General features: G+C 42.2%; 1 protein-coding gene across 4 annotated transcripts in view; it reads left to right on the top strand.

Annotated features, from left to right (window-relative positions):
• Ndel1 (nudE neurodevelopment protein 1 like 1) overlaps window positions 1-18404 on the top strand; it is a 31713-nt gene that overhangs the window by 9923 nt on the left and 3386 nt on the right. For 2 of the 4 annotated variants that reach the window (XM_030246442.1, NM_023668.3), the window contains exons 4-8: window positions 1056-1204; window positions 3217-3353; window positions 6901-7074; window positions 9779-9870; window positions 13158-13309. In XM_030246442.1, coding sequence (XP_030102302.1) covers window positions 1056-1204; window positions 3217-3353; window positions 6901-7074; window positions 9779-9870; window positions 13158-13309 — 704 coding nt within the window. Of the gene's footprint in view, window positions 1-1055; window positions 1205-3216; window positions 3354-6900; window positions 7075-9778; window positions 9871-13157; window positions 13310-17019; window positions 17055-18404 lie in introns of all 4 variants that reach the window. The other 2 variants (NM_001363304.1, NM_001363305.1) reach the window with 2 other exon arrangements.

Raw genomic sequence — 18404 nt, 5'->3', positions numbered from 1 at the left:
TTTCTGCCTGTCCTTCATTACATTTTAGTTCCTGTATTTTCTAAAGCTTCTGATTATTTGTTTGGACAAATTGCTTGCCTTACCATGTACTCTCTTAAAATTATATTTACATGACACATGCATTCCTTTCCTCTCTTTTTTGTATTCATAGCTTCTTGAGTTTTGGAGTTAATTGGGGTTAGAAATCTTCAGAAAGGAGTTGTCAGGCCCCAGGGATGGGTCAGTGGTTGGCAGATGTTTGCCTGACACGTGCATGGCCCTGGGCTCCGTTCTTCTCTACATCTATGACTTGGAGGCTTAGGAGAGTATTTCCTTCCTTTTAGAAATAGAGTATGGTTTTAAAATAAAACAATATCTTTTATATTCTTTGACCATTTCATGTAAATAATGTATTACCACGTCCACCCCTAGTTTCCCCCTCTTCCTCCTCTCAACATGGTCCCCTATGCCTTGTCTCTTTTTCTCTCCTGTAACCCGGTGAGTACAATTCTGTCTGTTGTAATGTTAACTAATCTTGTTAGCTTGCTCTTATATAGGTCTTGTTTAGGTAACTATAGCTTTTTAGTGATTGCAAGGGCCATGTTGTATCCAGAAGACAACATTTTAAATATTTTACAGAACTCTTTCTCATCCTTTAGTTCTTACATTCTTTGCACTGTCTCTGTGGTGTTTCCTGAGCCTTGTTGGTGGGATAGGATAGTGGTGTTAGAGATGTCCCCTTTAGGGCTGAGCACTCAGTCTTGCTCTGGCCAGTGCTGAAGGCAGTACTGATCTATGGGTATAAACACATGTTTAGGCAGATAGACATTGGTTAGCAAAAAATCCTGTAAACAGGTCCCTCAATATGGCCTGTGACCTTTGACCTGGTTTACAAGACCAGGCATGAATTCCCTTCCATAAGGCAGCCTCAGATTCAATCCAAAAGTGGTTGGTTACACCTTTAACCTTCATACTGTTATTGCATTAGTGGGCACATCTAGCCTGGCAGGGAAATTCCTTTATTAATAGATGATTACATATTAATAACACATCTTTCTCTGTACCTCTTCTTTCAGGAGAAACTAGAGCATCAGTATGCACAGAGCTACAAGCAGGTCTCAGTGTTAGAAGATGATTTAAGTCAGACCCGGGCCATTAAGGAGCAACTGCATAAGTATGTGAGAGAGCTGGAGCAGGCCAATGATGACCTGGAGCGAGCAAAAAGGTAAAGGATGCTGTGCATTCTATGAGCATACCCAGTTGTCAGCTCAAGCTTTCACATGCGTCTTAGCAACCCGTTTCTCCTTCAGTGTCTTATGTCCTTTGTCACTCATTGGATTTAAAGGAAACGAAACAAAACAACATGGGAGACTGAAGCAGGTGGATCTTGAACTCAGAGATCTGCCTGCCTCTGCCTCTAGAGTGTCTCTCCTCTCCTCTCCTCTCCTCTCCTCTCCTCTCCTCTCCTCTCCTCTCCTCTCCTCTCCTCTCCTCTCTTCTCTTCTCTTCTCAGATTTATTTATTTATTTAATGTATATGAGTACACTGTAGCTGTACAGGTGGTTGTGAGCCATCATGTGGTTGCTGGGAATAGAACTCAGGACCTCTGCTCTCTCTGGCCCGGTTTGTTCCTGTTGGTCCCGCTCATTCCGGCCTAAAGATTTATTATTATATGTAAGTACACTGTAGCTGTCTTCAGAAACACCAGAAGAGGGCGTCAGATCTCATTACAGATTGTTGTGAGCCACCATGTGGTTGCTGGGAATTGAACTCAGGACCTCCGGAAAAGCAATCAGTGCTCTTAACTGCTGAGGCATCTCTCCAGCCCTCTGTTATTTTTTCTTAACCACTCTAACTCATACTACTTTATAATTATTGCCTAGTATTTTTCTTTTATACTTATTGATTGACTCTTGGTTGACATGATGCTAGTCACTGTCCTTGTAGCTGATCCATAAGAGGCTTGCTCTGATAAAAGCTCTGGTAAGAAGAATGTATAGCCTGTTCTAGAGCAGCTCTAGTATCTGTGGGAACCGAGGAAGCCTTTTTACAAGTTGGGGCATGTCTGCAAAGACTAACTAGGCGAAGAGACAGTGAAAAGGCTGAGAGGCGAGAAGGTGTTTGACGTATGTTATTAAGAGGTTATTTTAGGGGCTGGAGAGATGGCTCAGTGGTTAAGAGCACTGACTGCTCTTCCGAAGGTCCTGAGTTCAAATCCCAGCAACCACATGGTGGCTCACAACCATCCATAATAAGATTTGACGCCGCCTTCTGGTGTGTCTGAAGTCAGCTACAATGTCTGAAGTCCGCTACAGTGTACTTATGTATAATAATAATTACATCTTAAAAAAAAAAGGTTATTTTAGGGTGTGTCTGAAGTCAGCTACAGTATACTTATATATAATAATAAATAAATCTTAAAAAAAAAAAAAAGAGGGCTGGTGAGATGGCTCAGTGGGTAAGGGCACCCGACTGCTCTTCCGAAGGTCTGAAGTTCAAATCCCAGCAACCACATGGTGGCTCACAACCACCCGTAATGAGATCTGGTGCCCTCTTCTGGTGTATCTGAAGACAACTACAGTGTACTTACATATAATAAATAAATAAATCTTAAAAAAAAAAAAAAAAAAAAAAAAGAGGTTATTTTAGGGCCGGGCAGTGGTGGCGCACGCCTTTAATCCCAGCACTTGGGAGGCAGAGGCAGGCAAATTTCTGAGTTCGAGGCCAGCCTGGTCTTCAAAGTGAGTTCCAGGACAGCCAGGGCTACACAGAGAAACCCTGTTTCGGGGGGTGGGGGGGGAGAGTTATTTTAGGGCTCTAGAAACTGCTCAGCAAAAGTGCTGACTGCTCTTGCAGAGGTTCTGAATTCAATTCGCAGCACCCACATAGTGGCTCACAGCCGTCTGTGATGGGGTCTGATGCCCTGATAGGTGTGTCCAAAGACTGCTACATGTACTCATATCCATAAAATCAATCAGTCTTAAAAAAAGATTGGAATTGGTATTCTGAGTTGTAATTTTAGGTTGGAGAATTTTGTATTTGTAGCAGATACCAGGGAATGGGAGCCCACAAGAGTAGGTCCGTGTTAATTTTTGCTGACTGAAGTGAAGTCATTCTCCAAATTGGGTCAGGCTGACTGGGTTAAGAATGGCAGGAGATAAACTGATTGCTTTCTTTTGTACTAGCTGTTTGAACATGCTGTTTAATTCATGGGCTTCAAATAATTTTTTTTTAAAGGGCAACAATAGTTTCACTGGAAGACTTTGAACAAAGGCTAAATCAGGCCATTGAACGAAATGCATTCTTAGAAAGTGAGCTCGATGAAAAGGAATCTTTGTTGGTCTCAGTACAGAGGTTAAAGGATGAAGCCAGAGGTAAGCTCTATCACTTAGCCAGTGTTTACCCATTGCCTGTGCCTGAGTAAGCACAAGGACTGACTAACCCCTCTGATGGTGCTAGGGGTCACCCCGGAGCTTGAGCAATTGGGTAAGCACTCTGCTCCTGAGCTGTGTTCCAGCCCTCAGTTTCTCGGAAGCTCTAGTTCTATATGCTTTTACATAGCTTTCAATCGTTGTGCCAAGTGCTTTTAACCTGGTCAATTATCTCATACCCATAGCATCAGTGCTGAGGAGTAGGTAGAACCTCCATGTTATAGGTGAACAGAAGGAGGCACAGAGAGTTGGAGCTTTTTCACTGTTGTACTGCTCTCAGTTGGGATTTTTCTCCTTATTAATTGTATTTAAATAACTCGTTATTTACATAGAACCATATATATATATATATATATATATGTGTATATATATGTTGCTGTTTACATATTATTCATGTAACTCGTACACACTTTCTTTTAAACTTCTTTCTCCTCAGAAACAATAAAATTGAGAATATTATAAAGAAGTCCCCTAACAGTGTGACATAGTTTACTTTTTTATGATTGTATATGTCTGTATATTTTCCCTTAAATAATTCCTGACTTTCCTATGAGCAGACAGAAATGGACACATACATTTCTCTTTTTTTTCTACTTAATATAGGGAATATACATGGCATCACAATTTTTTTTATAAATTTATTTTATATACAGTCTTCTATCTGCATGAATGCCTGTAGGCCAGAAGAGGGCATCAGATCCCATTACAGATGGTTGTAAGCCACCATGTGGTTGCTGGGAATTGAGCTCAGGGCCTCTGGGAGAGCAGCCAGTGCTCTCAACCTCTGAGCCATCTCTCCAGCTGTGGTATGGAAAATTTTAAAGCAGGCTTTGGGTCTGGAGAGGTAATGGCTCAGCACTGGGAGCATGTACTGCCCCTGCTCTTGTTTCCTATATAATTCTCTGAATCTCATTGTGCTAAGGAGGAGAGAGAGATGTTCTACAGAAAGTGTGTTTAACTATATGTCGTCTCTTCATCTCTTTTTATAGATTTTCAGTGTCTTTTAATTTTCTTTTTCCTGAGGGTGATGCATTCATCTGAAGGTTTTTTTTTTTTTTTTTGTTGTTGTTGTTGTTAGAGTTTTTAAAAGGTTGATTTATGTGTAAGGGTGTTTTGGCTGCATGCATGTGTGCCACTTGGCATGCTTGCTGCTCTCGGGTGCTGGAAGGTGGCATCAGATCCCTGGAACTGGAGTTCAGATAGTTGTGAGCTACTATGTGGGTGCTCGGAATCAAACCCTAGTCTTTTGGGAAAGCATTGAGTGCTGAGCTATCTCTCTAGCCCCTGAGGAACTGTTTTAATTTTTGTAATATATAAAGTATTAACTTGGTATTGTTTGTGTATAGATTTTGTTTTACAGTGGTAGGAGTGAACACAGGGCCTGTGCATGACAGGCTCCATCCATCCCCAGTCTTGTTCACTGTTGGTTTCTCAAGTGCTAGAATTAAAAATTAAAAGTGTACCACTATACTGAGATGGTTTTTAAATTATTATTATATTTATGTGACTGGTTAGTTTAACTTTAGTGTCCTCACGGTTTGTTTATGTTGTTGTGACCTGATTTTTTTTTTTATTTAAAATTTTTTTTATCATTTTATTTTATTTTTTTATATATATATTTTTATTACGTATTTTCCTCAGTTACATTTCTTTTTTTTTCCATTTTTTATTAGGTATTTAGCTCATTTACATTTCCAATGCTATACCAAAAGTCCCCCATACCCACCCACCCTTATTTAAAATTTTTTTAAAATGGCATTTGTGTGTGTGTGTGTGTGTGTGTGTGTGTGTGTGTGTGAGTGTGTGTGTGTGTGTGTGTGTGTGTGTGTGTGAGAGTGTGTGAGTGTGTGTGAGTGTGTGTGTGTGTGAGTGTGTGTGTGTGAGTGTGTGTGTGTGTGTGTGTGTGTGTGTGTGTGTGTGTGTGTGTGAGATGCCTGTGATGTCTGTACCTGCGTCTGCCTGCATGGGTATAGAAGCATTAGTATGGAGTTCAAAGGACAATTTTTGAGAATGTGTTCATTCCCCTATCTTACAGAAAGTAGATTAAAAATTCCACTCTAGATCATTTTTTTTTTCTCTTCTGTGAATGGGCTGTGGGGTTGCTTGCATCTTTAGTTCTTGTGAACAAGGCTGTTGTGGATATAGATTGCATATATCAGTTTGTAATTCTATTTTTACTTTTTTGATCTCAAAAGTGAAATAACATATAGTATCCTTTGTTTTGTTTTTGCTTTTCTTTTTTTTTTTTCAAGACAGGGTTTCTCTGTGTAGCCCTGGCTGTCTTGGAACTTCCTCTGTAGCTCATGCTGGTCCCAAACTCACAGAGGTCTGCTTGCATCTGCCTTCCAAGTGCTGGGCTTAAAGGCATGCGCCACTGCCGTCTGGCCTGTTTTTCTTTTTCTGCAATAGGGTCTTTCTGCATAGCCCTGGCTATCCTGGAACTTTCTGTGTAGACAAGGTTGGCTTTGAATTCTCAGAGATTTGCCTCTTTATATCCTTTTTCTTTTAACATATGAAGATATTTTCAGGGTAGGTATATAATTGGAAATATTAAAAATTCAGTATTGAAAAATGATTTCATAGTGGTAGTTTAAAAAATCTGAGATGTGGTAATGCATGCCTTTAAACCTGGTATACTGGAAACAAAAACAGTTGCATCTTTGCAAGTTTGAGGCCAGCCTCATCTACATAGAGAATTCCAGGCCTACCAGAACTGTATAGTGAGATCTTGTTTAAACCAAATAATAAAAAAATAAAAAAAACTATAAAACTTTGTAAAGCTTCATTGGCATTTGGTAGTAATCTTCACGGCAACTGCATATGCACAGTTGGTTAGGGATGTCCCGTGTTACTTAGTTTCTCTGTGAGTTCTAGTTGTGTCTTTTTTTTTTAAGATTTATTATTTTATTTGTGTATATGTATATGCCACTTATGTGCAGGTGCCTGCAGAGGCCAGAAGAGGGTATCAGATGCTCTTGGAGCTAGAGTTATAGGCATCCGTCTGACATGGATTGGGAACTAAACTTGTCCAGTGGAAAAGCCATCTCTTTAGCCCTCACTGCTCAATTTCTTTTTACCTTTGGGCATAATACTGTTCTCTGAGAGGTTATAGCATTTTAAAATTCTTTCTTTTAAATTATTTTTATTTTGTGTGTGTGTGTGTTGTGTGCGTACACTAGCCACTGTGGAAGTCAGAGGACATCTTGTAGGGGTTGGTTCTCTCAGTCTCCCATGTCTGTCTCAGGGATGGAACTCTGGTTGTCAGGTCTGGAAACAAGTGCCGTAACTACTAAGCCATCTCACTACTTTGTATTTTTAAGTTCTAGGGGAGTTCACATTTTGTTAAAGAGATAAAAATTTTTAGATAGGAAGCTTGTTTTGAGAACTAGTAACATAGGAGGAATGTTTATATGATGTTTTTGTTGGGACTTGCAGGGTATATTTGCTCCCTCTAATGAGGATTCCTGCTTTTGTTTGCGACATTTTGCAGATTTAAGGCAAGAACTAGCAGTTCGGGAACGACAACAGGAAGTGACCCGCAAGTCTGCCCCCAGCTCTCCAACTCTGGACTGTGAGAAGATGGATTCTGCGGTCCAGGCTTCACTCTCCTTGCCTGCAACGCCTGTTGGGAAAGGCACAGAAAACAGTTTTCCTTCACCAAAAGGTTTGTATTTTCTCTTGAAGGCCATGTTAGATGATCAGTTTCAAATGTATTTGCTGGTGTAGCAGAGCTGCTACAGTTCTGCGTGAACGGCAGTTTACAAGTTACTGTAGTATCCAGGAAGCAGAGGAAGGATGGGCTTTCCAGGTCACTGATCTGTCGCAGTGGGATGGTGTCTGCGCTCAACACAAGAGCAGCTTAAGTAAAAGTTTTAAAAAGTTAAAAAGTTTTTAAGTTTTAGATTTTATTTTTAAGACCTTATTTTGGTTATTATAGAAATATATGTTCATGCAGATTCCTTCTTCCTCCCCCCTCCCTCCCCCCTCCCTCCCTCCCTCCCTCCCTCCTTCCCTCCCTCCCTTCTTTCTGTCTGTCTGTCTGTCTGTCTGTCTGTCTCTGTCTATCTCTCTGTCTGTCTGTCTGTCTGTCTTTGTCGGGCCTGGGTATTGAACCTAGAGCTCTGTGTTTGCTTGGCAAAAGGTACTGACACTGATCTATATTCTCAGTTCCATGTAGTAAATTTAAATTTGAAAGTACAAAAAAAGATAAGTTTTACAAGTGTTTTTTTTCTTCTTGATTTGAGTTATTTCTTATACATTTTTTTGCTACCATAGATTGGTGGTTAGTTTTGAGACACAGTCTCACCAAGCCTAGGATGGCCTGAAGATGACCTTGAATTAATTCCTGATCTTTGAGCCTCTCCCTCCCAGGTTCTGGGATTATAGGCATGTGCCATCACACCCAGAGTCTCGTATTAAGTTTTTTGGTCCTACCTAAATAATTATTTCTTGCTTTTGCCATTTAGTATGTCATAGAAAAACAGATACGAAGAGAACTTTGAGTTACTATCTAGATTGATAGAAGGTTGGCTCAAATAGAACATTCTGTTACTGGGTCTTGAACTGCCCACAAAGGTAACATGCAGGGGAACTGATAAGATTCTTCTTGTTTATTTAGTGTGTGTGTTAAATGCGCTTAATGAGGTGAAGCCTTCTGTGGCCAGCCTGAGAGCCTTGCAGCCTAACCCCAGAGCTTTCCAATCCCACTTGTTTAGGTAGTCAGCAGTTCATATCCCAGCTTCCACTGCCCCCCATGCCTTCCTGCCCTTCTCAAAATACATTTTATCCTCTAGAGTGAGAGGAGGTTCTCTGGGCAATTGGGACAGCATTTCCTGCATTTGTGCTGCTCAAGTAGCCAGAAGTGACTGTTAAACTTTATACTCATTTCAATGAACGGTGAAATTCAATTTGCTGTGTCAGTCACATTTCATTATTGAGAGTATTATCATGCTGACTACTGGTTTGGCACAGTATTTCTTTTATGTGTGTGTGTGTGTGTGTGTGTGTGTGTGTGTGTTTAGATTTAATTCATGTATGTGAGTACATTGTAGTTTTCTTCAGACACACCAGAACAGGGCATCGAATCCTGTTACAGATGGTTGTGAGCCACCATGTGGTTGTTGGGAATTGAACTCAGGACCTCTGGAAGTGCTCTTAACCACTGAGCTATCTATTCAGCCCCTCGGCACAGTATTCCTCTTACCTTCTCTTTGTCTTGCCTTTTCTTTTCTCTTTTCTTTCTTTTCTTTTTTCTTGAGATATGGTTTCACTCTGTAGCCCTGCCTGCCTTGGTACTTGTGAATGTGTGCATTCTTTCTCTCTACACACACTCACACACTCACACACACACACACACACACACACACCCCTCAGGCTGGTCTCAACCTCAGAGATCCCCCTGCCTATACTGTACCCATATACTGTACTCAGTTTGCCATATTTTTTTAGTTTTTTTCAATTGCAAGTAATTTTTTATACAATATTCTGATCATGTTTTCCCTCCCTCATCTCCTCCCAGACCTTCTCCGTCTCCCCACCCTTCCAACTCTATACTTTCTCTCTGTCTTAGGAAAACAGGGAAATTCAAACAAACAAGAATAAAACAAAACTAATGAACTAACAAGAAAAACAAAAAGAGCAAGAGAAATACATACATATGCAGACACACACCCATCCCGTAAAATACAAAACTAAAAATGGTAATGTACAAGCAAAAGACCAGAAAGGTTTAAAAAAAAAAAAAAAGCCAAAACAAAGCAACATGAGACCAGAAACACAAACACAAATACAAACAAACAAACAAAAACTACAAATACTTTTGGATTGGTTTGTGTTGGTCACCTGTGCTGTGAGCATAGGGCCTGCCTGTAAGTGTGGTGTGTCAGCCCTGTGAGATGCCCATGGAGACTAGCTTTTCCTTTGTGGATGTTTGTCAGTGAGTTGGCAATAGCTCCTTGGTTAGAGATGGGGCTCATGTCTACTTCCCCATCTTAGCACTGGGGTCCTGGCTGGTGTGGAGCTGTGCAGGCACTGTGCATGCTACCACAGTCTGTGAGTCCATGTGTGGCATGATGCTCTTATATGCATCCTTGTAGCATCTGTTAGGGAGACAGTGGGCAGCCCTCTGCCCTCAGTTCTGTTCTCAGGATCTCCAGAAAAGCCTGTTGAGATGTTTAAGGATCTTTGTCCTTGGAGCAGTTTGGAGAAGTGACCACTGATGTAGTCTAATGGTTAAGCTTCTTTATACTTTGTCTGTACCGTGAAACAGTATGATATTGCTAAATGTGTTTTGCTTTGTGACATCATCAATATAGTCCAAATATAAAGGGAGCTGCTGATGTTATTCCTCTGCGTTTCTCTTTCTGTAGCTATACCAAACGGCTTTGGAACCAGTCCACTAACTCCTTCTGCTAGGATATCAGCACTAAACATCGTGGGAGATCTCTTGCGGAAAGTAGGGGTAAGCATTAGTTATTTATCACTGTGTTTCCACTGCGGAGGTAGTATTGAACTGTCTCTTTCCTGTGCTAAGAACCATATGAAGCGGAGAAGCCCCTGAGAAAACCCCCAGCCTGGGCTTCAAGGTTACCTATGTAACTCTTCCCATTGCTGTCCTCTCTACAGTGCAGCACCTCAAGTTCCGTTCTTTGCCCCTGGCTCTCTTACTCTTCTGTTTTTTCCTTCATCTTTTATTTTGTGGGCTAGTGTGTGGCTTGGGGCATTGCCAGCCACTCTTATCTGGGGCTTACTGCTCTCGAACACCTCAGCTTCAGTGCCTCATCTCGGCCCTAAGCTTGACTTGAGTGACTTGCCTTTTGAAATATGACACTGGTTATTTCTCTATCAGTTTTTAATTGTGTGTGTGTGTGTGGTGGGGTCTGCTGAGGTCAGAGAGGGTGTTGGATCCCCTGGGGCTGGAGTTAACAGATGGTTGTGAGGTGCTGTGTGGTTGCTGAGGATCAAGCCCCAGTCATCTGCAAGAGCAGCAAGTGCTGTAACCTCTGAGCCAGCTCGCCAATTCTGGCTTTTCTTTCTGTCTTTTTTTTTTTTTAAACAAAGTTTTAAAAAATTGGCTTTTTGATTTAATAAGTTTTTTATTTTTTATGTGTCTATATGTGTCTGAATGTGAGTATGTATATAAGAATTCAGGTGTCCTATGAGACCAGAGGGGTCAGATCTCCTGGAACTGGGCTTAACAGCCATCTGATAAAGGGATCTGGGAACTGAACTCAGGTCCCCTGATTACATTACACTCTGTTAACCACTGAGCCGGCACCTGGCCCCAGGTCTTTTGTTTCTCTGTTAAAATATGAGTTCCAGGGATCAAACTCAGGTTCTCAGGCTTGTGGGGCAAGCACTTTTGTCTGCTAAGGATTTTACACTGCACTGTCTTGCTGGAACCTCTTGAATGTTAAGTCAGTACTCTGCCACTGAGCTGTACCCCTGTTAAGCCTGACCTCTTTCCCTTTCTTCTTTCATCTCCATTTTATTTTTTTCTTTTTGTTGAGACACTGTCTATTGTGAACATAGTTCACACTGGCCCAGCCTGGACTAGAACTCACTATAGCTCAGGCTGGCCTTGAACTCATGGTACTTCTGTCTCTGTGTGCTTAGTGCTTGGGATTATTTAGCATACCTAGCTATTCTTTTCTTTTCTTTTTTTAGAGACAAGGTCTCACTCTGTAGCCCAGATGGACATGGTATTTGCTGGCTTCCAACTCAAATAAGTCTGTCTGTTTCTGCCTCCAAAGTGCTGGGTTTAATGCAGTACTCCTCCATGCTTGGCTTTTTAAATTTTTACAAAGTAAAACTATAGACCATTTAAAAAAAATAGGCCTTTTTAAAAAAACATTTATTTATTTTATGTATATGAGTACACCATTTCTCTCTTCAGACATACCAGAAGAGGGCATCAGACCCCATTATATATGGTTGTGAGCCACCATGTGAATTGAACTCGGGACCTCTGGAAGAGCAGTCAGTGCTCTTAATGGCTGAGCCATCTCTCTAGCCCAAGGCCATTCTTTATCTTACGCTTCTCTTATCAACACCCTTGTGGCCCTTGACTGCGTGTATACTTTAGACATAGACATTCTGGCCTGCTATTCCTGATCAAGCTCTTTTTTTTTCTTTCTTTTTTTTTTTTTTTTTTCTTTTTTTTGGTTTTTCAAGACAGCGTTTCTCTGTATAGCCCTGGCTGTCCTGGAACTCACTTTGTAGATCAGGCTGGCTCGAACTCAGAAATCCTCCTGCCTCTGCCTCCCGAGTGCTGGGATTAAAGGCATGCGCCACCACACCCGGCCTGATCAAGCTAAGACTGCTTGGTGATGTCAATGTGGTCAAATCCTATGTGTGCACTGCTCTGAGTTTTATTTGAAGCATTCAATGCCAGTGTGCCCCACCCTCCTCAGAATGTCCTCTTTTCTTGGCGTCTCTGATGCTTTCTCTTGTCTGTCCCCACCCTGCTACGAATTTATCTTTCTTTCCTTCGTCCTTTTTTTCAGTGAAGATCTTACTGTTCACAGTCATGGCTTCATCTACCACTGGATGTCAAGTTTCTAAGTCTTAATCTCTAGAACATTTTTTTCCTTTGAAAGACCCAGGGCTTGTACCACCTGTGTGTGTCACTGATGCCTGAAACATAATTGTTTTTCCCTGCCATGTGAAAGATGTCAACAGATATTTACATGGATGGACAAATCCCTTCATTGAATATAGGAAATTCAAGAGTTCAGTATGAACTTATTTACAAGTCAGAGCATCCTAGAGGGTCATTATTCCTGTCATTATTTAACTAGCGCATTGTACTTTTACCGTAAGAAAGGGGCAGAAGAAAAAGAAGTTTCAGTTTGTTTTGGTCCTGTTTCATGTGGTTTTTTGGAAATGATGGGGTAGGCTGTCCATACAGATTCTGAAAGTGTTTACTCTCTGTGGATTTCTAGTCCTTTAGTCTTGTGAGTTGGAATGGACTATATTCTTTTTTTCACCATGGCATATATTTTTCCTTTTTTGGGAGCTAGTGGAAAGATAATTCATTTGGGAGAAATTTTGTTGGGAAAGAGGGATTCCATGATATCCAGGTGTGAGAGATGAGAAGTCCCTGTTCTTTCACATCAACTGTTTGTAGGTGACAGGTGTGGTAACAGGTGTAAAGGGGGGATAAGATTTAGAGGTAAATGATAAGGGGGCAGTATCATTTGCAGGTGAATTAATTATAGACAAAAGGTATCAGGTATACAGTTTATAGTATACTATCACAAAGAAAATGGATCGCTTTATGTGAGATTGGAAATGGATCTGTTCTGATGCAGTGGAAAAAATACACAGAAGGACCTCTAGGAAGAGCAGACAGCATGAGAAACACCTCAAACAGATGATTGTGTGCAGTGCTTGCTGCACAAACTAATCTCAAAAGTCCTAATCCCAACCAGTATTGCAGAACTTAACAGGCAATGAATGAATGGGGTTGAAAGGTCTGGGGTCTTTACCTACCTACTGGCACCGTGGTTTTCTTAGGTGTGGATTGTATGTGTCCTCAGTGATACTGAGAGGAAAAAGTTACATTTCTGAGGTCATTAGAAAGAGGGTCAGTGTAAATGTCCCTCGTTCCACTAGAAAGACAAGTGATTATAGCTTCACTGGTGGCCATTATCCTGGAGGCTGAAGCCTGAAAAAGAAATGGTTTGAGATGCAGTTTTTTTTTCAGTACAGTCACTGTTTTGACAGCCATTCCTTCTTTCTTTGTAGGCTTTAGAATCCAAGTTAGCCGCTTGCAGGAACTTTGCAAAAGACCAAGCATCCCGCAAATCTTATGTTCCAGGGAGCGTTAACTGTGGGGTAATGAACAGCAATGGCCCAGAGTGCCCAAGGTCAGGGCGAGCAACTTTCTTCCATAAAGGGTAAGTCCTTGACTTTATTTATTTATTTATTTATTTATTTATTTATTTGCAGTTCTAGGGCTGAGACAAAGCTAGGGCTTCATATGTGCCAGACAGTCATCCTGTCCCTGAGCTACAGCCCCAGTCCTTAGACTCACTGATGAGGTCTAGTGAGTTTGCAGAGTCTTAAGTGAGGTTACCAGAGTCCTGAAGGTCACACAGACTAATAAGTTTCCTGCTCTTCTTGTTCAAGTCCCAGAAGAGAGAGATCTGTTATTGTCTTGTGGTTTCCAAGGAGTTTGCTGCCCCTGGAATCTACAGCTTCTTTCCTGGGCATAGACTCTTACAGGCAACTGTGCTGGGCTCAGGAGGATCTGCAGAGCTCCTGTGGGCCTGCTCTCCAGATCCTTACAGCGTGGGAGACTCAGCAAATCTTCTTTAAGGACAGGGGAGATAGTTTGTACATAGCCTGTATGTCAGACCTTTTATTTGAAGATTTTAGAAAAATACAAAGTTCTAAAGTATTTAGACACTGGGTAATATACAAGTGAGAGTCCAAGGCCAGCCTGGTACTTAGTGTGTTTCCAACTGGCTAGAGCTTCATTGTGAGACTGACTTAAAAAAAAAAAAAAAGTGTGTGTGCACGCTTATATTTAAAAACAAAAAAGCTTTAAGCTTAAAGCAGTGGTATATTGTTAGTGAAAACATTTCAGTTGGCATAGAGTATGTGCACTAAAAAGTAAGCTTCCTATTTTCACACTATTGTGGCTCTTTCTTTCTCTCTCTCTCTCTCTCTCTCTCTCTCTCCTTCCTTCCTTCCTTCCTTCCTTCCTTCCTTCCTTCTCTCTCTCTCTCTCTCTCTCTCTCTCTCTCTCTCTTTCTTTCTTTCTTTCTTTCTTTCTTTCATTCATTCATGTGTATGAGTACACTGTAGCTGTCTTCAGACACACCAGAGAGGGCATCAGATCTCATTACAGATGGTTGTGAGCCACCATGTGGTTGCTGGGAATTGAACTCAGGACCTCTAGAAGAACAATCAGTGCTCTTAACCGCTGAGCCATCTCACCAGCCCGTGGCCATTTCTTAGAGTTAATTTTCAGGCATGTAAAAATCAGATTTTTATGCATCTGCTGTAAGCTGTTTACAGCACATTTACAAGAGTGCAGTTTAAATATTGCTCAGTAGCTTGCCTGTTTTGATTTACATTGCCGGTATCTTTCCATGTCAGTCTGTTTCATTCTGCCTTGTTTTGTTTTCTCTCTAATATGCATAGCTGTCTTCTTGTTCTAGGTAGGGAGCTAGTTAGGTCCTATACTCTGTCTGCTAGGCACAGTACCTCAGGTAGCTGTTGTTACTGGAACAGCAGCTGCCCTGCTCATGATCCCTCACCATTGTCTCTTGTGAGCCGAATAGGCAGCTTTAAAAACAAAACAGAACAAAGCAGGGACAGCTCTAGAAAACGTCACAGTATTTTTAAAGGTGCTTATATTTCTGATGTCCTCAGTATTTACAGCTTGCTTATGGATGACCCGATTGTTATATACAACTTTGCTGTTGTTTTTGGTTTTGAGACAGACTCTCACTATCGAGCCCTGGTTGTCACGGTGCTCACTCTGTAGACCAGGCTAGCTCTAGCCCACAGATCCACCTGTGCTGGAGCTGCAGGCATGTACCACCATGCTCAGCTGCAGTCTGCTGTGGAAAAGAGTTTTAAGGCCAGGCTTGCTTACATGCTTTTAATTCCTGCCACTGGGGAGGTGAGTTCAAGAGTGGACTACAAAGTGAGTCTAGGAGAGCCAGGGCTACACAGAGAAGCAAGAAACCCCGTCTCAAAAAACCAAAACCGCATCAAAAGATGGCCTAGTCGGCCATCACTGGAAAGAGAGGCCCATTGGACACGCAAACTTTATATGCCCCAGTACAGGGAGTGGGTGGGTAGGGGAGTGGGTGGGTAGGGGAGAGGGGGTGGGTGGCTATGGGGGACTTTTGGTATAGCATTGCAAATGTAAATGAGCGAAATACCTAATAAAAAATGGAAAAAAAAAAAAAACAAAAAACAAAAAACCAAAACCAAACCAAAAACAAAACAAAAAAAAAAGAATTGTTCATCCTGTAGTGGAGAATCATGGCCTATTTCTGTCTTGAAAAGGATACAACAAGGACCTCCTACTAAAAGCACATTGTAAAATATCAATTTGTAAGACAGAACTCTGTTTTAACTCTTAAAGTTTCTTGGGTAGGCTAAGTAGAAAATTAACTCTCATCAGGCTAGGGAGTGCATATTTGAGCAAGGAACATGCTCTGGATAGGCATGTCCACATTAGACTAGCCACTCCCCAAATGATACAGAGGGAAAATAAAGGAAGTCTTCAAGAGCGTTGGAAACTTGTGATTACTCTGTAGTGTCTCTCTGTCTCTGGAATCATGTTTCTTGGTGGGCCATAGGTGGCATCTTACAGTGTGAGGAGGCATGAGCCATTGTCATTCAGGTCACTGCTCTTCCCTTGCACTTGCCTGCCATCCCAGTGTGCCAGGGCGGGCATTGCTCAGACAGAGGGCCTGCCCTAGGATGTGGAGCAGCAGTGTAAGCTGAAAGGAGTGACCGGGAACTCTGCTGAACTCTTGCCCCAGGAGCAGCTAGGATGCGGCTCTCCCCATCTCCTGAGCTGTGCTGAGACGAAGGGCAGAGCAGTGCCTTTTCCTTTTCTGACAGAACCACTTGTAGTCACACTTTGTGTTTCGTTTTAAATTATGAAAAATTTATGGTATACTGTTTCAACCAAGAGTGAAACATGCTTTTATGGATTGGCTCTCGAGAGTGTTTGCTTTATCTAACAAGTGGATTGTGGATGCATATGGCAGTTGCTTGAGGGATCACCATGTCCTCACTATGCTCTGGAGGTCACTCTCCCGTGTTTGCTGTGTGACCCCATCCTCCCTGCTTTGCTCTCATTCACCTGTCTTGGGGTCTGCCTGGCTTCCTAATTTCTCTCATGTGTTGACTAGATAACAGCCAGGATGTTATGTTTCAGCTCTAAGAGGAAAGGGCCAACAGCCTGGTTCCTAGATACATTATCAACTCTGGCATGTTAAAGGAAAGCCAGTAGAAATAAGAAGTGTGGCTTGGGACTTTAGCATGTGAAAAGACCCATCTTAAAACCTTGGCTGTGGCTGCGGTGCTGGTCTTGCTTGCCCTTTGCTCCTGACAAGTGTGTCTGTAGCTCCATCACAGTAGCTTACAAGTGTGCCCGGAGCCTGACAGGCAGGTGGTTGTGAGCATGTGCACTTCATGCTGCTCACAGTCTTCAGAGGGCAGTGTAGCCCTTGACACGTAAAACTGCACACACCTCACTGGGTCTGTGGCCTTATATGAGTCACAAGTACTTTTGCAGATTCTGATTATATGAGGACTTCTTATAACTAGGAGTTTGTCTTCTGGGATTTCTCTCAGCCCCTCGGATGCAGGCCGCTGTGCCTGGTTGCCCTGGTTACTCCACCACTGATCCTCTTTATATCCTTGAGGATATGCAGTTTGTGTGTTACTTGAACTTGCTCTAAAACATTTTATTTTCTTGGTTTCATTTGTGTTACTTGCGCATGGTGCAAATTGTGGGCAAACAAGTCAGGTTTTTCTGGGTCATAAGTAGGTAGGTGTGGTGGGTTCATTTCAGGGCATGATGTGAAAATAGTGTTTGTATTGCTGTTTAATGATTTTTCCTTTTTTTTATTAGGCAAGAAAAAGTCATATTTCCCACGTTGTTCATGGGTAACTCAATTTGTTTGCTGTGCTTTCTTCTCTGTCTTAATCATGCTGTGTGGTGGAAGACACATTAACAAACTGGTTTTACTAACTGCATGGGGTGGACTCAGCTTTAACCAACTTTTAGCCCATGAATAAGCTCTCTTGACCCTGTTTGACTTGATTACCATTGCTGTGACTTGATCACACACACTGTTGCTGCTCTGTAGAACAATAGCCCATCAGGAGTTGAGTGCCTGTGCTCTCAGCTAGTTGAGGGCTGAGGCGGCAGGGGCTTGAGCTCAGGAGTTAGGCCAGCTTGGCAACAGGGTGAGGCACCACTTCAGCAAAAGCTCAGCACAGTGGTCTGGGTGGCTGAGAGTCTCCCTGTGGCAGGATGAAGTTTGAGTTGAGGGGTGGAGGCAGTGCTGGGTTCCAGGATCTCATCTCACTGCCTTCATGGGGATGAGCTCCTCCTGCCTTGGAGTTGCTTCTGTTCTCTCCTTTCAGAAGCTGAAGATAGTGAACTCTCTCTCCCTATGCTTTGGTCTTCACATTGAACTGGGATGGTAAACGGGAGGTGTGTAGACTTGCCCTTCTCTTTCTGAACTGTTGCTATAGCCTGGCTAGAGGCCTGGAGCTGCCTGGAAGTGCTCCAGCCTCTGTTTACACACAGGGAGAATGGGCTCTGGCTGCCCTCCTACTACATTCACAGGTACTCCTTTTCTGCTCTGACAGGCCAAGCTTTGCTCTTTGTATTGTTAGATGGTAGACTGCCCACTTGACTGGCTAAGAAGGTGCAGTTTCTGTTGCTAGAGCATCTTTCTGGATTTGCAGTCAGGTGGTTTTTTTTTTTTTTTTTTTTTTTTTTTTTTTCCTCTCCTCTCCCCGAGACAGGGTTTCTCTGTGTAGCCCTGGCTGTCCTGGAACTCACTTGTAGACCAGGCTGGCCTTGAACTCAGAAATCCTCCTGCCTCTGCCCCCACCCCCACCCCCCACCCCCGCCTCCCCAGTGTTGGGATTAAAGGCGTGTGCCACCACTGCCCGGCAGTCAGTTTTACCTTAGCTAGACTTGGGGTATAAATTCATGAATTACATGTCTGGAGCCTTTTTTTTTTTTTTTGCATATTTGATTCCTAGTACTGTCTCCATCCTTGCCTGTGCCTTCCATTTAATTCTGGGCATTTATTTCTTCACATTTGCACCTGGTATATTCAAAGGTTTTTCTTCTTTTGGGAATCTTTCTCATTGAATGAATTTAGTTTCCTGGAAGGACCTCTTCAGTCCAAAAACACTTCTGTAGGCCAGCTTTCTTTTCTTCTGGTTTTAACTTCTTACTTCTTGATTCAGAAGAGAAGTGCTAGGTGAGAGCCTCAG

This window comes from Mus musculus, chromosome 11 (assembly GCF_000001635.26).
Source record: "Mus musculus strain C57BL/6J chromosome 11, GRCm38.p6 C57BL/6J".
NCBI classification, from domain to species: Eukaryota; Metazoa; Chordata; class Mammalia; order Rodentia; family Muridae; genus Mus; species Mus musculus.
The sequence above is the reverse complement of the archived record's forward strand: the minus strand, read 5'-3'. Positions and strand labels throughout refer to the sequence as shown.